The sequence below is a fragment of the Leopardus geoffroyi genome, chromosome A1 (assembly GCF_018350155.1).
Source record: "Leopardus geoffroyi isolate Oge1 chromosome A1, O.geoffroyi_Oge1_pat1.0, whole genome shotgun sequence".
Lineage (NCBI taxonomy): Eukaryota > Metazoa > Chordata > Mammalia > Carnivora > Felidae > Leopardus > Leopardus geoffroyi.
Genome location: NC_059326.1, coordinates 93,641,620 through 93,660,462, shown reverse-complemented (window position 1 = coordinate 93,660,462; position 18,843 = coordinate 93,641,620). Strand labels below are relative to the sequence as shown.

General features: G+C 40.6%; 1 protein-coding gene across 1 annotated transcript in view; it reads left to right on the top strand.

Annotated features, from left to right (window-relative positions):
• PGGT1B (protein geranylgeranyltransferase type I subunit beta) overlaps positions 1–18,843 on the top strand; it is a 64,631-nt gene that overhangs the window by 958 nt on the left and 44,830 nt on the right. The window contains exon 2 of the mRNA XM_045486080.1: positions 8,386–8,504. Coding sequence (XP_045342036.1) covers positions 8,386–8,504 — 119 coding nt within the window. The remainder of the gene's footprint in view (positions 1–8,385; positions 8,505–18,843) is intronic.

Here is an 18,843-nt window from a genome sequence, read left to right as displayed (position 1 = left end):
ACTGGGTCAGTTTTGGAAGGTGTACAGATTCCTTCTGCCTACGTGGTCTACAAATTTATTATGATAGGTACTGGAGTACAGCTGAACAAGACATACAGTTTTGTATAAGAGGCACTAAGTAAATATTTGTTGAGTTGTGTGAGATGAGCCCTGAAGGACGAACACATACATTCTTGCTAGAGTGAAGCGTTACATATATTCCTTTATCCATACATAGGTGTTGATTGGCTAGCAGAGCACATCCCTAGACCTAAATTAAGGTTTTCAAAACTGACTCCATTGACTGAATGATATGGGATGAAACAAATGATATTAATAAATCACATTTTAGGGGGATTAATTTTACGTGAAATTGGGGGTCGCCTGCCTGGCTCAGTCCGTTAAGTGTCCGACTTAGGTTCAGGTCATAATCTCACGATTCATGGGTTCAAACACCACGTTGGGCTCTATGCTGACAGTCGAGAGCCTGGAGCCTGCTTCTGATTCTGTGTCTCCTCTCTCTGCCCCTCCCCCAGTACCGCTCTGTGTCTCAAAAATAAACAAATATTAAAAAAGTAAAACAAAAAAAAAATTATGTGAATTTGAAGCATTTGGATAAAAAACCTCTATTGTGACTGTTAAAGTTGTAGCTATCATTTTAGGTCTGTGGTTGCATTTTCTAAATGCCAGTGTTTAATTGCTCTATTTAAAATTCCAGCATGGACAAACCATATATATATACTAGTGCATGTTGGTAAACTGTGTAATGGTGCTCATAGAATAAGTAAAGCTGCAAAAACTGATTAAACTGATACTGATTAAACTTTAATACAATCTTAAAATCTACATCAGGCATCATATATTAGATAATCATGTATAACGTCCTGGCGCATTAGTTAATATGTCTAATGTTTATCATTTGAGTAGAGTATCATTTCTTGTTTTGTTACAGCACACTTAGTAGCCACATTGAAGATCATCTGTATGTAGAAGTTTTTGTATTGATTTTTTAACAGTTTTTCAGTTTTTCTCTTTGCTGATTCACACTCCTGGTTTAGCATTAAGTTCTATGGTAGATGTGTGTGATTCATGATTGACTTGAAGATGCTTGTGAAGGGTCTCTGACCTCTTAAGCAAAGGTGACTGGTCACAAAATTTCTACTGGTACCAGAGTTTTCAGGTAAAACAATGTGTTGGCTAGGTCACAATTCTTACTCAGTATTGCTATTGTACAAACAATTATTGAGTGCCTGCTGTGTGTCTGGGTACAGGCATACAGTCCGAAACCAGTGCTTGTGGTGGTCCTGTGTTCCTTCTTACTGATAGGTATGAAACGGGACTCTTTGGAAGGCTCCAAACAGGCTAGACATTTAGACACTTATTTTCTGACCCACCGTTTTGGCAAAATTCCTTCATTTCCCCGTTTCTTTTAGTCTTAGAAATAGGACTACATTTTAATTTTTCTAATAGCTGTGCCTTTATGAAAATAAAGTATTTGTAGTTTTACCTGTGGCTTTTTTTCATACGAATTTCTGAAAGGTGGTAGTTATTAGTTAACTCAGCTGAATATTTAACCTTGGATGGTGAGCTTTGTGCATTAACAGGTTTCTTTTTTGTAAGTGGTTTAGAAAGTTGTTTGGTTGGGAGTTGCTGTTGCCAATTGTATTTGGCTAACGGAAGTTAGGGTAGGGTAGGTTTGTTTTGTTTTGTTTTTTTTAATCAAAGGACTAAATACTGACCGTTTTTTGTGTATGTTGTTTTTATGGACCCAGCTGCTCTCCAGGAAGGGTTTAGTCATTTGGTTTTTATTTTAGAAGACCCCACAATCAACCTAGTCTTTCTGTTCACGGGTCCTTCCATATTCCCCTACGTAGCCTGTGATGTAGCTGACTACCATGTAGCAACCACTCTGCCCTCTCCTTCCCTCCCTTATCTGAAATAAATCACAGTCCAGCAGTGTATCTCTCAGTGTGATGACCGTGGCAGGAGGCTCTGCTTATAGGGGCGCCTGGGTGGCTCAGTCGGTTTAGCGTCTGACTTCGGCTCAGGTCATGATCTCACAGTCTGTGGGTTCGAGCCCCGCGTCGGGCTCTGTGCTGACAGCTCAAAGCCTGGAGCCTGCTTCCGATTCTGTGTCTCCCTCTCTCTCTGCCCCTCCCCTGCTCATGCTCTGTCTCTCTCTGTCGCAAAAATAAATAAAAACATTATAAAAAAATTTTTTTAAATAAAAATTAAAAAAAATAAAATAAAATGCTTATAAAAATACACATACCTGGGCCCCTCCCCAGTTCTGCATGGAACTCTGTGTGGGCCCGAGAGTGTGCATTACGACAAGCATCCCTGCACGCTAAAGTTGGAGACTGTTCACTTGATAGGGGAAACAGATCTACAAACGGATTCTTGTAACAGTGCCTCCCAACCCTTTTGTGCATATAGATCACCTGGGGATCTTGTTAAAATGCAGATTCTGATTGCGGAGGTGTGGGAAGGGTCTAAGTTACTGTGTTCTGACAAGATCCCAGATGATGCTGATCTTGCTGATAGCCTCACCGCACTTGAGTTTGGTTGCCAGTGATTGTGGTATTTTCAGGGTGTTACGGAAGCCCCTTAGCCCAACCTGAAGAGACACACATCTCAGAGATGGCTTCTTGGAAGAAGTAACCCTGGAGCTAAATAAATATTCAGTTTGGGGGAAGTCTGGGATCCGTTATAGGCAAGTGGACAATAAAGGCGGATAAGTAAGTGTTGAGCAGAGAAACTTCCATCATTTGTCTAATAGTGTAAGGCAGGTGTGGTAGGAATTTAGCCTGGGGGGTAGACAGGGGCCAGATCACAGAGGGCTTTGTGTGCCAGGTCAGGAAAGCTGAATTTGGTGCCACATAAGTGATGTGAAGTCGCAAGCAGTGCATTTTCCTGATTAGATATGCGTTTTAGAGTGGTTGTTGAATTTGAAATTGGTTGTTGTAGTCAGTGGGACAGGATCAGAGCCAGAAAGACCAGTTAGCTGTCGCAGTAGTCCGGAGGCCAGATGCTGGGGCAGTGGAAGGAGGGATAGAAAGGAGGGGTGGAGGAAAAAGGGGTTCCAGGATTCTGGGACTGGAACTGCCATCTGGTCTCGGGAGCATGAGGCCAAAGGAGCAGGTTTAGAGAGGAAGAAGATGATTTCTGTGACAGCACTTTTCCTATAGGTACTGAGTTGTTTCCCCTCATAATTTAACCTGCTTCAGGTTAGGAGGCTTGTTTTATTTGTTTTTGTCATCAAATCCAGCATGTAGTAGATGTTTAGTAAACATTTCTTCTTGAAAAATTATTTTGCATGTAAAATAATTCCAGAGATGAGCGGTTATACTTAAAAATATTTACCAGTCGGGCCAGCTATTTAAGAATATTACAGATCAAGAGTAAGGCTTAAAATTGTGGCATTTCTGCAGTGTTGCAGTAGGTCATTCCAGAGTATTTATTGGGACCTCTGTGTGCTGTGTATTTAACTTTATGATTAATTTTCACGTGTTCTCTAAGGCTCTCATTTCCACCGTTAGCAATTTTATCAAGCAACTGTGTTCCTATTTCTAAATATAGCTGCTTGTTTATAATTTTAGAACTCTTTGCAGTATGATTTAGTTATAGCCCCACCTGAGATCTAGGCAGGAATGCAGTCACTTGTTAAAGACACTTGGAGATGCCAGGAAAGAGACTGTATTAGAAAGGGGGCAGACTAGGTGATCCAAAGTTTAGGAATCTAGTCAATGCCCATAAATCAGTTTTTCCAGTATATTCCCAAATGGTCACGTAATCTGCTCCAGCCTAACAGTACACTCTTCGTTCTCATTTAGTGGCACAAGAAAATCGTATTACTGTGGTTGGTTTTTTTTTTCCCCCACACTCAGATTGTTTTTATTTATTTTTTCCTGTTTAATCCATGGGGTGTTTTTTGGGCTGTTTTTTTAAGACCTGAAAATTTTGTTGTTAAGCCTCAAAAATTTGGCATCTTTTGGAGATCTCATTCAGTTGATGCCTCCCATCTGTGAATCGATCCCCTGGTGCAGCAGCTTGATTTAGAGGGGACTAATGTTACTTCTTCATCCATGCAAGATACCCTTTGCACAAGTATTGTTCAGAGGGAACAAAGGGCAGGAAGGTGCAGCTGGCCTACTTTGCTTTTTCAGCATATAGTTTCAGAGTTCAATTCTAGGGAAAGAAGAAAGAACACAAATGCTCTCCCAAGTAACAACGTTCTAATACCTACACTGGCCTGATTTTAGGCACACGTCTTGGCATGATTCCCCCCCGCCCCCCACCCCAGCCACGTGCCCAAGGTAGGTTGCCCAACAGTCCATACATACCCCAAGTAGGACTCACTGGGGCACCTTAAGACCCCCCCCCCCCCCGCTTAGTTCTCTCAGAGGCCCACATCCCCAAATCGTTTTTTATTATGGCTGCTTATTCTCTCCATCTCACAGTTGTAGGACTGCTTGAGAACTCAGGTGTGGTCAGAAAGGAGTATCTTCCTAGCCTGTCTCAGAGGGAGGCCAGACATTGCTCCCAGTGGACTTCTTGGTTCTGCCAGCCGCTGCTGGGTGCCTCTCTTTATCAACATAAGCTTTTCACTGTGGCTGTGTTAATCCTATAAACCTTAGTCTCAACTGCTGGGAGTTGAAAATACTGGACTCTCTGAAGCCTTAATAATTAAGTGTGCAAGGGGCGCCTGGGTGGCGCAGTCGGTTAGGCGTCCGACTTCAGCCAGGTCACGATCTCGCGGTCCATGAGTTCGAGCCCCGCGTCAGGCTCTGGGCTGATGGCTCAGAGCCTGGAGCCTGTTTCGGATTCTGTGTCTCCCTCTCTCTCTGCCCCTCCCCCGTTCATGCTCTGTCTCTCTCTGTCCCCAAAATAAATAAACGTTGAAAAAAAAAATTAAAAAAAAAAATAAGTGTGCAAGATTTTAAAGTAGTTTACCAGCAGCTGACTAATTTTCGGTGTACGCATCCATCTTCAGAAGCAAGTAAAATGAAAAGCAGATCAGATAACAGAGGAACAGCGTGACTTTGGAGCAGGGTTACTTAACCTCAGCACTGTTGACATTTTGTTGAATGGCACTGTCCTGCGCGTTGGTAGAAGGGATGTTTTGCGGCATCCTGGTGTTTACCAGCTAGATGCCAGTGGTACCCTCCTCCCATGACAACCCAAAATATCTTTACAGTGTCCCCTGGGGGCATTATTGCCCCAGTGGGGATTACTGCTCTAGAGCTGGGCTCCTGATCCTGGCTGCATATTACACTCACCTGGGAAGTTCCCCACACCTGTGCCCCTGGCCCCCAAATTCCAGTTACCCAGACCCCACTTTCCACCCGGAATTTCAGTTTCATTGTCGTGGAATAAGGCCTAGACCTCTCTGTGTTATATCAGTGTTTTAGTTTTTTGTTTTGTTTTTAAGTTTATTTATCTTGAGGGAGATAGCGTGAATAGGGGAGGGGCAGATAGAGAATATCCTAAGCAGGCTCCACACTGCCAGCGCAGAGCCCTATGCAGGGTCAAACCCACAAAGCCATGGATCATGACCTGAGCTGAAACCTAGAGCCAGACGCTTAACTGAGCCACCTAGGTGCCCCTAGTTTTGTTTTTTAAGCTGATTTGAATGTGCAGGCAGGTTTGAGAAACACCCCTGAGGAGAATACCACCGTGTGACTCAGTGTTCCTAAATAGTTTAATTGGTTATCTAGCAGTGAAATCTGAAGCAAATTACTTGACTTCTTTGGACTTCATGATCTTGAGCTAAAAAATTTAAGAGAGTACTTAACTTAGAAAAGAATACCAGTTTATTTTTATAGACTTTTAGTTGTTTTCTTCTTTCTTTTATTTTTTTTTAAGCAACCTTCATGCCTAATGTGGAGCCCATCTTGGGACTTGAACTCATGACCCTGAGATCAAGACCTGAGTCGAGATCAAGAGTTGGACGCTTAACCGATTGAGCCATGCAGGTGCCCCTAGATGTTTTCTTATTACATACTTTTCATTAATAGGAATATTTTTGATTTATCCAGCCTTAGTAGGCTGTGTTATCAACAACCTCATGTTGTCCCCCATTTCCACCTCTGTCCTCCTTTTTTTTTCTATAATACCTTAATAAACTAGATTATTAGATAATTTCATTGTATCTGACTGTGATCATTTACACCAACACTGAAAACCCCTGGGAGAGTGCTCCCAGGGGTTTGATAACCAGATTGGTTAGATGAAATATTACAGGTCTTTCATTTGTTAGTTAATTCAATAAGTGAGTACATATCCTGCACAAGGCAGACCTTATCTCATGAGACATAATTATCATGAACAGTGATTCTCAAACTTGGCTGCTGTTAGCTTGAGGTCTTTCCCATATCTAAAGTATCATTTTGTTTTGGGGAAGGGCAGGGCTCTCTGTGGGGAGGAAGGTTGCCAACCAGGGACCTGGAGATAAGGCCTATAGTGTAACAGTGTGATTAGATTCTGAGGTCACTAACTCATGTCAGATCAGGGAAAATACCAGTAATGATAGCCTCCTTGGGTGAGTGCTTGCGTGTGGGCAGGTAGTGAATACCTGTGTGAGGTGTGATGAGGATTTATAGATAAGCAGACTTAGAAAAGGCAGAAAAGATCCTGCCCAGGTTATGAATGGCTGTAAATCAGCCAACATATGATTTGAACCTAGCTCATTTGACAGCAGAATCTGAACTCTGAACTGTAGCCTCCCACATAAAGGGGTTCCACCGCCCTTAATTTAATCCTGATCTTGCTCAGATAAATCACCTGCGTAATTCTGGTGGCTCTCAGTGGTTTGTTAGAATTAAATTGAGATATGAGAAATTTTCTAGCTCCCTGTCTAATAGACAGTAATAGTCTCTCAATAATGTAACTTTCCCAAAATCTTTGTTCTTAAGTGTAACAATATCTTACCAGTTTTAGGTTTTGCCCTTAAGCTTTGGTTGGAATTACTCTTTGGTGTGTTTCCTCCTGTTATCTAATGTATGCTAGCCTTTTTCAACCAGGGGTCAGAGAGAGAATTACATGGTTAAAAAAAAATTTAAAGAAAGAGTGACTGTTTTCTCATTTTTCTTAAGTTGGTAATATTTTTCTAGATGCATGAGAAAGAAGTTAATTTGTTATACACAATAAGGGCATTAGGGCTTATTTCTCTTTTGGAATCTTTTTTGAAAAGGTTGCAGAGGGGCGCCTGGGTGGCGCAGTCGGTTAAGCGTCCGACTTCAGCCAGGTCACGATCTCGCGGTCCGTGAGTTCGAGCCCCGCGTCGGGCTCTGGGCTGATGGCTCAGAGCCTGGAGCCTGTTTCCGATTCTGTGTCTCCCTCTCTCTCTGCCCCTCCCCCGTTCATGCTCTGTCTCTCTCTGTCCCAAAAATAAATAAACGTTGAAAAAAAAAAAAAATTAAAAAAAAAAGGTTGCAGAATGTGTCTGGTGGCTTTGCTGTAAGATTTTGGACCAGATGATTTAAAGTATTAATTGTTTAGTATTAGTCATAGGAACTGTTAGAATATAGAAATGTGATAACCATGTTCAGGGGTGCCTGGCTGGCTCGGTCAATATAGAGCATGCAACTCTTGATCCCAGGGCTGAGTTCAAGCCCTATGTGGGGTGTAGAGATTACTTAAATTAAAAAAAAAAGATAACCATGTTCAGAAAACAGTATAGAATGTATCTTAGCCTGAAAAGAATTATATATAACAAACTCTTTATGTAAAAAGTAATCACTTAAGTACTGGTTTTAAATGAAAACACAGAGTTTACATTTCTCATTTAGTATGCAGTCTTGGAAGGGAATGTGTTGCCTTACAGTTTTTCATTCCATTGAAGAATCCTCTCTGGGAAAATGAAGTTGAAATGCATATGTATTTTTTAAAGTGTTCCTTATTTCCCAAAATTCAGTTTAAGTTTTGTCCAGTTACATTATTTGTAAACAAATTTGAATACAGATGGGTTTATTCTAACCTTCCTTAAGAATTAAGCACCCACTCTAAGTGTAGCTGTTCTTGGCAAGTAAGTGGAAATTGGTATTCTCTATGTTTTCCAGCCTTTTGGACTTGTACTAATTGGGTGCAGGGAATTCCTTTTTTAACCTACATTAGCCTTCAGGTTGCTGATGAGTTTCAAATGTGTATGACTGTGTTTTTTGGTTTTTTTTTTGTTTTTGTTTTTTGTTTTTTACCCCCAAACGCTCCTTTTTACAAATGAAACAAAGATTTGATTGGTATTATTAAATTATAAGAATAAATATGACTTTTTGGCTTTTGCAAAATGAGAGTACTGTTTGAATTAATTTTAAAATTAGAAAGACTTTATTTTTCTGAACAAGAAAAACTTCAGTGTTTAGACAGTTATGATGGAATTTTACGTTTGTTTCTTTTTTTTTCTTTTAGGTTGACAATTGCATTTTTTGCTCTCTCCGGGCTGGATATGTTGGACTCCTTAGATGTGGTGAACAAAGATGATATAATAGAGTGGATTTACTCCCTGCAGGTCCTTCCCACAGAAGACAGTGAGTGAGTTTTTAGCATTTTATTTTTAGTATGACTAGCTAGTTGTACTCGGCATAACGTGTGTTGGACTAGCAAATCGCAGTATTCATTCGTAAACTCTTACCACGTTTTGTTCAGCCATGTTTTTGCTTGCAATGCTGCCCTCCTATTCTGTTCCAGCACAGAATTTGAGAGGTCTAGTCATGGGGGCGCCTGGCTGGCAGTAGGTGGATCGTGCGACTCTGGATCCTTGGGGTCGTGAGTTTGAGCCCCACGGTGGGGGTAGAGATTACTTAAAAAAAATGAAAAAGTAGCCTGATCATTAATCTCTCAAGAGAACAGTTGGCGGTTGTCTGGGATTAGAGATTGGCAATTATAGCCGCGTATTGTGTTCTGCGCCTCCACGTTGATGACTGCCTGTGGATGCTTTGTATGTGGTGTTTATGTTTGGTTAGTTTGGTAGCGTTTGCTCTGTTTTTCATTCCCAGCCATTTCTTTTTTTCTTCTCAGTGAACTCTCTTCCATCACAAAGTTTCATTTCAGTCTCCCTGTGGTTTTCCCTCTTAACGTTTCATGTTTCATGAGCCTTTCCTTAACGGTTTCTTAGACCTCTTACTAGCACTGCAGTACTTTTTATGATGCTTCTTAAGCTTGATCAATTCTGACCAGTTACATTAATTTTCAAAATTTATATATTACCCGATCAACTAAATGCACACAAGTTTTATATACCCTATTGTTCACTCTTCATACCTAACATTGATATAAGTTATAAATGTTAGAGATTGGAACCTTGAAAAGAGAAGCAGATAAACTCCCAGGAAATGACACAGTTGGTTTTTTTTTTTTTTTTTTTTTTTTTAGCATGGTCATCACTCAGTTGGCTCTTAAGAGTCAACATTTATAAATTAACCATGTGCTTCATTGGTTGGAGTAAATGTGTACAAAGGTCCCAACCTAGATAAACTCTAAGGAAATAATAAACTGAAAGTTTAGAAAGAGGTTTTCTCTGTTAGCAGATGCTCTTAGGCATAGTTTATGTCTTTCTACTTTATTGTTCTTGAATTTTGTAGTGCTTGTGTTTATATAATTTCTAAAATCTGTGCCTGTTTACAGATTGTTGTTTAAAAATGATTAAGCATTTTGAACTAGGTTTGTCTTACGGAAATACCTGATCACTTTTCACCAGCTGCATGAAGCAGCATATATGCTATACTGGTCAGTGGTTACACATTCAAGCATGTTGGTGAGTTGAGTAGGATTTATTGAATGTCCTGCTGAGCCTGTGGACAGAGGCTGTGATAAATTACAGGATGTGCTGCTCACCCTCTAGGAGCTCAGGGACTGACGTGAGGTCACGGTGCTAGACACCTGAAAAATTGAAGTAATTTGTTTTGGTTTTTTTACTAGTTTGAGTCTGGGATTTTTTTAAAAAACCTTTAAAGTTAAGTATTAGGGACGTCTGGGTGGCTCAGTTCAGCATCTGACTCGATTTCGGCTTGGGTCATAATCTCCTGGTTTGTGGGATCGAGCTCCATTTCAGACTCCACACTGACAGCACAGAGCCTGCTTGGGATTCTCTCTCACCTCTCTCTCTCTCTCTACCTCACCCCTGCTCATGTTCAGTCTCTCTCAAAATAAATAAACTTAAAAAAATTGTTTTAATAAAAATAAGTAAGTATTAGATGTAGTATTATTATAGATTCTGATGTTTTATTGTTTACTGAAAATACCTGTCCTGATTAAATTTTATGCTGTAGTTTCTTAAGGGGATGTATCTCACATAGTGCGCATGTGAAATTGTACAGAGTGAGTCACAGAAAAGCTGTTCTGTACCTTTTTGCTGAACATTTTATATTATTTTTAGAAAACATTTACTGATATTCATTTTCCTGAAATAAAATAGCCATTGCTTCTATACTATAGAAAAGTATGGATCTTAAGATTTTAGTGAGAGAACTCTTTTGTACAGGTTTTAGTCACCAGAACGTTTATTCACCTTGTCTTCTACTTTCTGTCTTGTCTTCATATCTCCCCACTCTTGAGCATTCTTTGCTGGCTCCGTGATTGTCTTCTCTTAAAATACATGTACTTCTTCTACCATTTTATTGTAAGTTTTTTTACAACAGCCTAATACCCATTAATACCCATATTCTTTTCTTTTTTTAATGCAGTTTAGAGAGTGGTTAAAATAACTGGTTAATTCTTCTCCCAGTGGAAGAGCAGTGGCCATAGAATAATTGACTGCTGCTTTTATGTTCTTTTTTTTTTTTTTTTAACATTTGTTTATTTTGAGAAAGATCATGAGCCAAGGAGGGGTAGAGAAGGGAGGCAGACACAGAATCCGAAGCAGGCTCGGCACAGAGCCCGACATGGGGCTTGAATTCACTAACTGCAAGATCATGAACTCAGCCGAAGTCGGACACTTAACCGACTGAGCCACCCAGGTGCCCCACTTTTACACTCTTAAACGTGGACTTTACATGTATCATTTTGTTATCCCTTGGGTATGTGACTAAGCAAGTCAGTGAACTCTTTTTTTGTGTGCAGTTAGTTTAATTAAAACCTGTATTCTTTCTAAAGTCTGCTCTGTTGTGAGGGATTTCCTATTATCTGAACTCTCATATCATTCGTAATAATTGCATTTGCTGCAGATTCACTAGAATGGCTAACGTGGAAGAGGCAGCGAATAGCAGTTGTCGGGAAAGTGCAGCGCACCTGGAGCTCCCACACAGTGCTGGAGGGGTTGTGCCCATCCTTTGGAAACTGTTGGGTGGTACTTAATAGCGCTGCACATCTGTGTGGTCCCTGACACGGGGCTTGTGTTCCCTAGTACACAGCCCACAGAAGTGAAAATGTGTTCACCACAGGATGCACATGAGAATGTTCATAGTAGTGTTTCACAAGAGTCCAGATGTAGGCACCACAGAAACTACCCATCACTGGTATAATCGATAAGTGGTGTATTAAAATATTCACACAATGGAATACCGTATGGTAACGGAAAAGAACAGTCTCTAACTATATGCAAAACTTTTGATGAATGTCACAGGTTTTTTGGGGGAAAAAAAGTACCTAGTGTCTTATTCTCTTTACACAAAGTACAAAATTAGACAAAACCAGTCTGACCTTTTGGGGAGTGAAGGGAGGAAATGCGAAGGGAAAGTAGGAGCGAAGTAGGAGGGGCTTCTAGGGTGCCATCGCGGACTTATGAGTGCTGGTTATGTGGATGACTTGCCACAGTTGATTGAGTTGTTTGATTATGATAGTGCACTTTTCTTATGTTTATTTAGTTTGGTAAAGGTTTAAAAAATTTTTTTTGAATCCTGATTGGTACTCACCATCTGAGACCCATCAGAATTCTTATTTCCCTTCGTATTGTCAACTACACGGATTTCATTGGTTTGCTAATTTTCTTTTTTCATTTGTAGTTGCTTAACCACTGCTTAAAATGTTTTTGCTTGTGTCCAAATTGTAAACTTCTGGAGGGCAGAGAATGTGTCTGTCTTACATTTCTTCTCTTTCAGTGCCTAAGGCATTGCTGTGCATCAGGAGTTGTTGGACTATTAATTAAATCACCCATACCTCCTCCAACTTTACTGTTCCTCTTCTCTGTATTTTCACGTTGGGTCTACAGCATTGTGATATTGTGATTTATGAGACGTGTATGTTTTGTCTTCATCCACAGCCCGTCTCTCACCGCTTCCAAAACCCTTAGCATTTCTTAAGCCTTTGGAGGGGGATAAAGTTGTCTTGTGTTATGTTAATGAGGTTCTGGAAAGCACCTAAGGATGGGGGCTGCTGGCCTCTCAGCAGTGATTAGAGGATTGGCACTTTCAGTCCCACCCCCTGACCTCCAGGGAGGTTGAAGCAGTTGCCAGCTTCAATTTAATAGTTCTTGTCCAAAAAACGTAGCCTACATAAAAACTCAAAAGGACGGGGTTCAGAGAGCTTCCTGGTTGTTGAACACGTGGAGATGCTGGGAGGGTGGTGCTCCTGGAGAGGGCAGAGGGCAGGGAAACTCTGCGGCCCATCCCCATACCTTGCCCTCTGCACCTCTTCCATTTGGCTGTTTGTGAGTTACATCCTTTTACTGTTAATAACGTGTTTCATTTGAGTTCTGTGAGCTGGCACAATAATTGTACCTAAGGAGAGGGGCTCGTGGGAACCTCCAGTGCATAGCCAGTGGATCAGAAGCACAGCTAACTGGGCTGACGATGTCCGAAGTTGGGGGTGGGTTCGGGGCGGTTTGCAGTCCAGTAGGACTGAGCCCTCAGCCTGTGGAATCTGATGCTGTGTCTGAGTAGTGTCAGAGTTGATTATATTGAGCTGTATTGAGTCGTGTTGAATGAATGGCTGGCGTTCTGAGAATTGCTTGTTGGAAATTGCATCTTAGAACACCTAATTTAAGCCTCCTCTGGCTCCTCAAATATTTTCTCATTCATAAGGCATTTATTTGCAGACAGAGTAGAATGTGCTGTCCGTTACTCATCCGTCTATATTTGTCCTGCTTAAAAATCTAAAAATGTTAAAAGCCCAGGACCGTAAAAGAATAACTTGGTAAATTTGATTAAATAAATACTTTTAAATGTTATGCAGTAAAAGATAAGGGTGAATAAGTGACAGGCTTGGAAATTGTGGCAACATGTATTATAAAATATTAATATCCAGGCTGTGAAGAATTCTTAAAAGATTGAGAAGAAAATGACACATCAGCACGTAGAAAATGACAAAATTTAAGAATAGGAGGTTCTCAAAAGAAGACAGTAAATACAGGATTAACCTTACTAGAAAAGTCAGGGAGATGCAGTAGAAACAGTATTGCATTATTTTTTTATCTAACACATAGATTAGCCCGAAGTTTTAAAAGTTGGCAAAAATCAGGGGAAAGAGCACTTCAGTATCATTTTGGTGGAAATGAAAATCATTGTAACCTTTTGAGAGGTATTTTAGCAGTATAATTTTTTATACAACTGCCATATTCTTTGTGTGGTCGTGGGTTGATTAATGGCCCCAAAAGTTATGTCCGATCAGAACCTCAGAATATGACCTTAGTTGGAATAGGGGCCTTCACAGGTGTAATTAAGGTAAATATCTCCAGATTGGTGAGTGGTGTCCTTATAGGAGAAGGAAGAGGGAGATTGAAGACCCAGGGGGAAGGTGGCGCCAGGGCGGACGCGGAGATTAGAGTGCTGGTTAGTACGCGGGACTCCTGGGATTGCCCAGAGCTGCCAGAAGGTAAGAGAGGAGCCAGAATGGGCTTTCCCTCAGAGCCTCCAGAAGGAACCAGCCCTACCAACACCTTGATTTTGGACTTCTGGGTTCCAGAGCTGTGAGAGAACCTCACAAAAACCTCTGTGGAATATTTTTCGGCATTGTTCATCTCACTGACAAATTAGAGGGGGAATCAGTGTTCACAAAAGTGAATCAGTTAAGGGGTGCCTGGGTGGCTTAGTTGGTTAAGTGTTCGACTTTGGCCACTGATGGTGGCAGTTCACGAGCTCAAGGCCCGTGTCGGGCTCTGTGCTGACAGCTCAGAGCCTGAAGCCTGCTTAGCATTCTGTGTCTCCCTTTCTCTCTGCCCTTCCCCCACTCATGCTTGATCTTCAAACTAAATACAAAAACATTAAAAAAAAAAAAAAGTGGAACAGTTAAATCAACTATGGTCTACCAAGAATAGTACACAGTAGCCAAGTGATTGAGGTAGATCTAGGTATATACATACTGATTTGAAAATGTTCTTCTGTGGTTAAATTATATATGCCAACATGTACTCAGATGTTTTAATAAAAGTCTTTGATTAAAAATGTATAGGAAGAACTCTGTAAGGGTATATAGAAAATCTTTGTAGAGGGGGAGGTAGATGGAAACAGACGTGGGAGGATGGCAGGATTAGGTAGTACTTTCATTTTATTCTATATATCTGCACTGTTTAAGTGTTTATCATGTTTCTATATTTAAAAATTCAAGTTAGGAAAAGCTTTAACCTCTTCAAAACACAACAAAAATAAAAAACTAAACTTAAGGTTGTATGGTTATGTACGGATATTGATATTTTGCTATTGCAGAAATAATGCTATATGTTAATTAAAATTTTATAATGGAAAATGAGAAGCAGAGTGATGAGGAGACCTGCCCGAGGCCACACAGAGATATTAAGTGATAGAGTCAGACTGAAATCCCAGACTTCTGACTCCCAAGTCCCCATGCTGCTCTGCTAGTGAAGTATGTAGGTCCCTAGTGGAGACCATCATGTGTGGCCCTTAAGTGCATTGTGAATATTTAATCAGAATTAACCCTGGCTTTCCACTTAACTCTGGGGTTGTAAAGACCCTAATGGTATGTCAGTCTAAGTGTGTGGTCACACCATTGGAGATTTGGAGCCCTTCTCATCAACCTCCAGAAGTGTTTAAGAAACACAAGGGAGGGGTGTCTCGCTGGCTCAGTCAGTTAAGCATCCAACTTGGGCTCAGGTCATGATCTCACAATTGCTGAATTTGAGCGCCACGTCGGGCTCTGTACGGACAGCTCAGAGCCTGTAGCCTGCTTTGGATTCTGTCTATCCCCCCCCCCCCCCCACTCTCTCTCTCTCATTCTCTCTCTCAAATAAATAAACAGAAAAAAAAAAAATTAAAGGGGCACCTGGGTAGCTCAGTTGCTTGAGCATCTGACTTCAGCTCAGGTCATGATCTCGTGGTTTGTGAGTTTGCGCCCCACATTGGGCACACTGGTGTCAGCCTGTCAACGCAGAGCCTACTTCGGATCCTCTGTCCCCCTCTGTCTGCCCCTCCCCAACTTGCGCTCTCCCCAAAATAAGTAAATTATTTTTTTAATTTAAAAAAGGATTAGTCTGGCTGTTGTGTATTCCCTTTTCTCATTAAGGGCACAGCTAGAACAAAGCAAAGAATATTATAGTCCGTCATTTTACAAATGAGGATGTTAAGATCCAAAGGGATTAATAATTTGTCCACAATAATGTATAACTAGTTAATGCTAGAGGAAAATTTAGAGCACAGTTTTCTGTTTTGCAGTCCTTTGATATTCCCGTTACTGTATATTTCCAGTACTGATTCCGTACAATAGATGCTCTGTGTATTGTGTGTGTGTTTTTCTGTTGAGAATTTCGTTTAGATTTTTCAATCCATTGCTGCCTTTGTTTGATAACATGCTCACAAGTGTAAGTATAGTTCTCATGTGGCTCAACTGAGCATATTGTACATTGAAAAAATTATATAGAATGTCTGTTTTGGAAGCATTGTAGGTCAAGAATTTTTTGCAAAGATTGGGACACCTGGGTGGCTCAATAAGTTAAGTGTCTACCTGGTTTTAACTCATCTCATGATCTCATGGTTTGCGAGTTGGAGCCCTGCATTGGGCTCTACGCTGCCAGTGCAGAGCCTGCTTTGGATTATCTGTCTCCTTCTCTCTTCTGCCACTTCCCTGCTGGTGTTCTGTCTCTGTCTCTGTCTCTGTTTATCTCTCTGTCTCTATCAAAATACATAAACCTTAAAAAAAGTATATTTTTTGCAAAGATAGCCCTGCAGTGGTGATGTGCCCAAATGTCCAGTGTCCCTCACTGTGTCTGGTAGGCCACACCACACATCTGTTCACAGTCCAGCTGCAAGTCTGAATTCTCCGTTTACTGTTTGGTTGGATGAAACATCCATTTGTTGGATGCCTTTTCTGTAGTTGGCCTAGGTCTGACTCTGAAACTTATCTGTGAAATTTAGAGAATAGATCTACAAACCCATTTTGTAGGCTCTAGAATATTTTGTTCACCTTGCACGTGTTTCTTCAGACCTCTGAGGAATTATTTCTGTGCTAATAAAATGTACACATCCATTTGTACATAAAAAAAATTGCCACGTTCCTCACTTGAGTTGTTTGCTTAGTGCAAAAACCTAGTGGTTAAAATGGGAATTAGAGGGGTGCCTGGGTGGCTCGGTTAAGCATCCACCCTTGGCCCAGATCATGATCTCATGGTTCCTGAGTTCGAGCCCAACATCAGGCTCTTTGTTGAGGGTGCAGAGCCTGCATGGGTTTCTCTGTCTCCCTCTCTCTGTCCCTCCCCTGCTCGCTCTGTCTCTAAAAATAAATGAATAAACTTTAAAAATATATTTAAAAAAAATGGGGACGAGAAAATTGAGAACATGACCAAATCAGGTTTTAAATTATATTTAACTAGCATGGCCACTATTAATAGCATGGAGATATTGTAACCCAAGAGTTGTTCTTTATTAGAAGTACCTAAATATAATTTTTAATGAATTTTTATGTCACAATAAAATTTTCTCTTAGAAGAGTGGGTAATATGCTGCTTTCTTATGAAAAGCAGCTTCAGTGACTAAAATCTTTTTAAACTGCCGTTGAGGTTTTACATTTTATAGATTTATAACTGTTTTGTTTAAAGAATACCCAAACATATTGCCTTTATAATGTTTGACATATAGTTGGTGTTTATTATGAGCTTAATAGTAAAACCCTAAGATTTAAAGATTTTATTTTGGGGGGCACCTGGGTGGCTTAGTTGGTTAAGCTTCTGATTTCAGCTCAGATCATGACCTCAAGGCTTGTGGGTTCCAGCCCCATGTCAGGCTCTGTGCTGACAGCCCAGAGCCTGGAGCCTGCTTCAGATTCTGTGTCTCCCTCTCTCTCTCTACCCCCCCCCCAAATAAACATTAAAAAAGTAATTAAAATATTTGGGGGGGGCGCCTGGGTAGCTCAGTTGGTTAAGCTTTCGATGTCGGCTCAGGTCATGATCTCACCGTTGGTGAGTTTGAGTCCCACATTGGGCTCTGTGCTGACAGCTCAGAGCCTGGAGCCTGCTTCAGATCTGTCTCTTCTCTCTCTGCCCCTCCCCTCCTTGCACTTTATCACTCTCAAAAATAAACAAACATGAAAAAAAGTTTTTTTATTTTCTTTTAAGAGAGAGTGCGTGCCAGTGGAGGAGGGACAGAGGGAGAGAATCTTAAGATCTTAAGCAGGCTCTACGTGAGATCATGACCTGGGCTGAAATAAAGAGTCGGACATTTAACCACCTGAGCTACCCAGACACCCCTAAAACCCTAAGTTTTAAACTGAGAGATGCTCCAGTCATCAAGAAGTCAGCTTTGTAGTTTAATGATTGTCTTTCACGTGCAGACACAAAAAATAAAGACAAAAGGATTGTTTTCCCTTGCCATAGACAGCTAAACACATTCTCTAATAAGCACATCCCTCTACATGTTCCCATATAAACACACATGCATATTATATCCCTGTACATACTCCCATTTTTGCTGATTCTCTTTTTCTTCCCATGTACCCAATTTCATTTTTCTGCAGTAACCTGGATTTTTATGATGTATTGCTGTCTAAACCAGCTTCCACGTAACAAAGTAAACTAGTTTGACTGTGGCTCTGTGATAGTGGAGGATACATTCACCACATCAGTGGTTCTCAATTCTAATTGTATATCAAACAGGGATTGTTTTTCTTTTAATATACATGAGTGTCCATGCCCCACTCAGATGGTTCTGATGTGGACCTGAGTTAGGACCCAAGAGGCATGTACTGTGTTTTTTCAAATTATGCATTTGATTCTTCTGGGACCTGAACCACACTTCCAGTTTATTCTGCTACTACTGAATAGAAGCACTAGGTGGCGCTGTCTAATAACCTCCAAGGAAGCTTAAACTATCCTAAATATGCATCCAGTTGTAAATTTGGAATTAATTGCGTGTTTATACTTAATAATTATCATGAATAGGTAAGCTTACTAGAATTATAAACGAAAGCACAATAGCAAGCACATCTTGACAAGAACCAGAAAGGATTGCCCAATGCCTTCTTTTCAGTGTGCACTCTTTTGAAAATGGAGGGGAGGCAGGTGTTTTTATTTTAGAGAAAATCAGTTTCAGAGGAAAGCTTCTGTTACTTTCCTCTTCACTTTTGTTTAAATCTAATGAATTGACTTGAAGTGGTTACTGTTTATTGTGCCTTGGTCACTGTGGTACGCATAATCAGAACACGTCCTTTAACCCTCGTAAGAACCCTGCAAAATACTGCTTGCAGTACATTACTGTTCCTGTCTCAGAAATAGAACTACCTCAGAGAGATTGTTACTTGCCTGTGGAACACAGGACTAGTCGGAATAGGATCTTGAGTTTGATTCCACTTGTCCATGCCATCATCTCCTAACCTTAGGTGATATTTTTGAACATCAGTATTTTTGCTGCCTTTTCAGAAAAGTTATTGATGTAAATAAGCTAACAACATAGAAGTGAGGAAATAAAAATGCCGTTTAGTTATTTACCAGTAAGGAAATGATATTTCATTCAGAAACATTTTTTTAAACCCTAACAGGCGTTCCTTCATTTT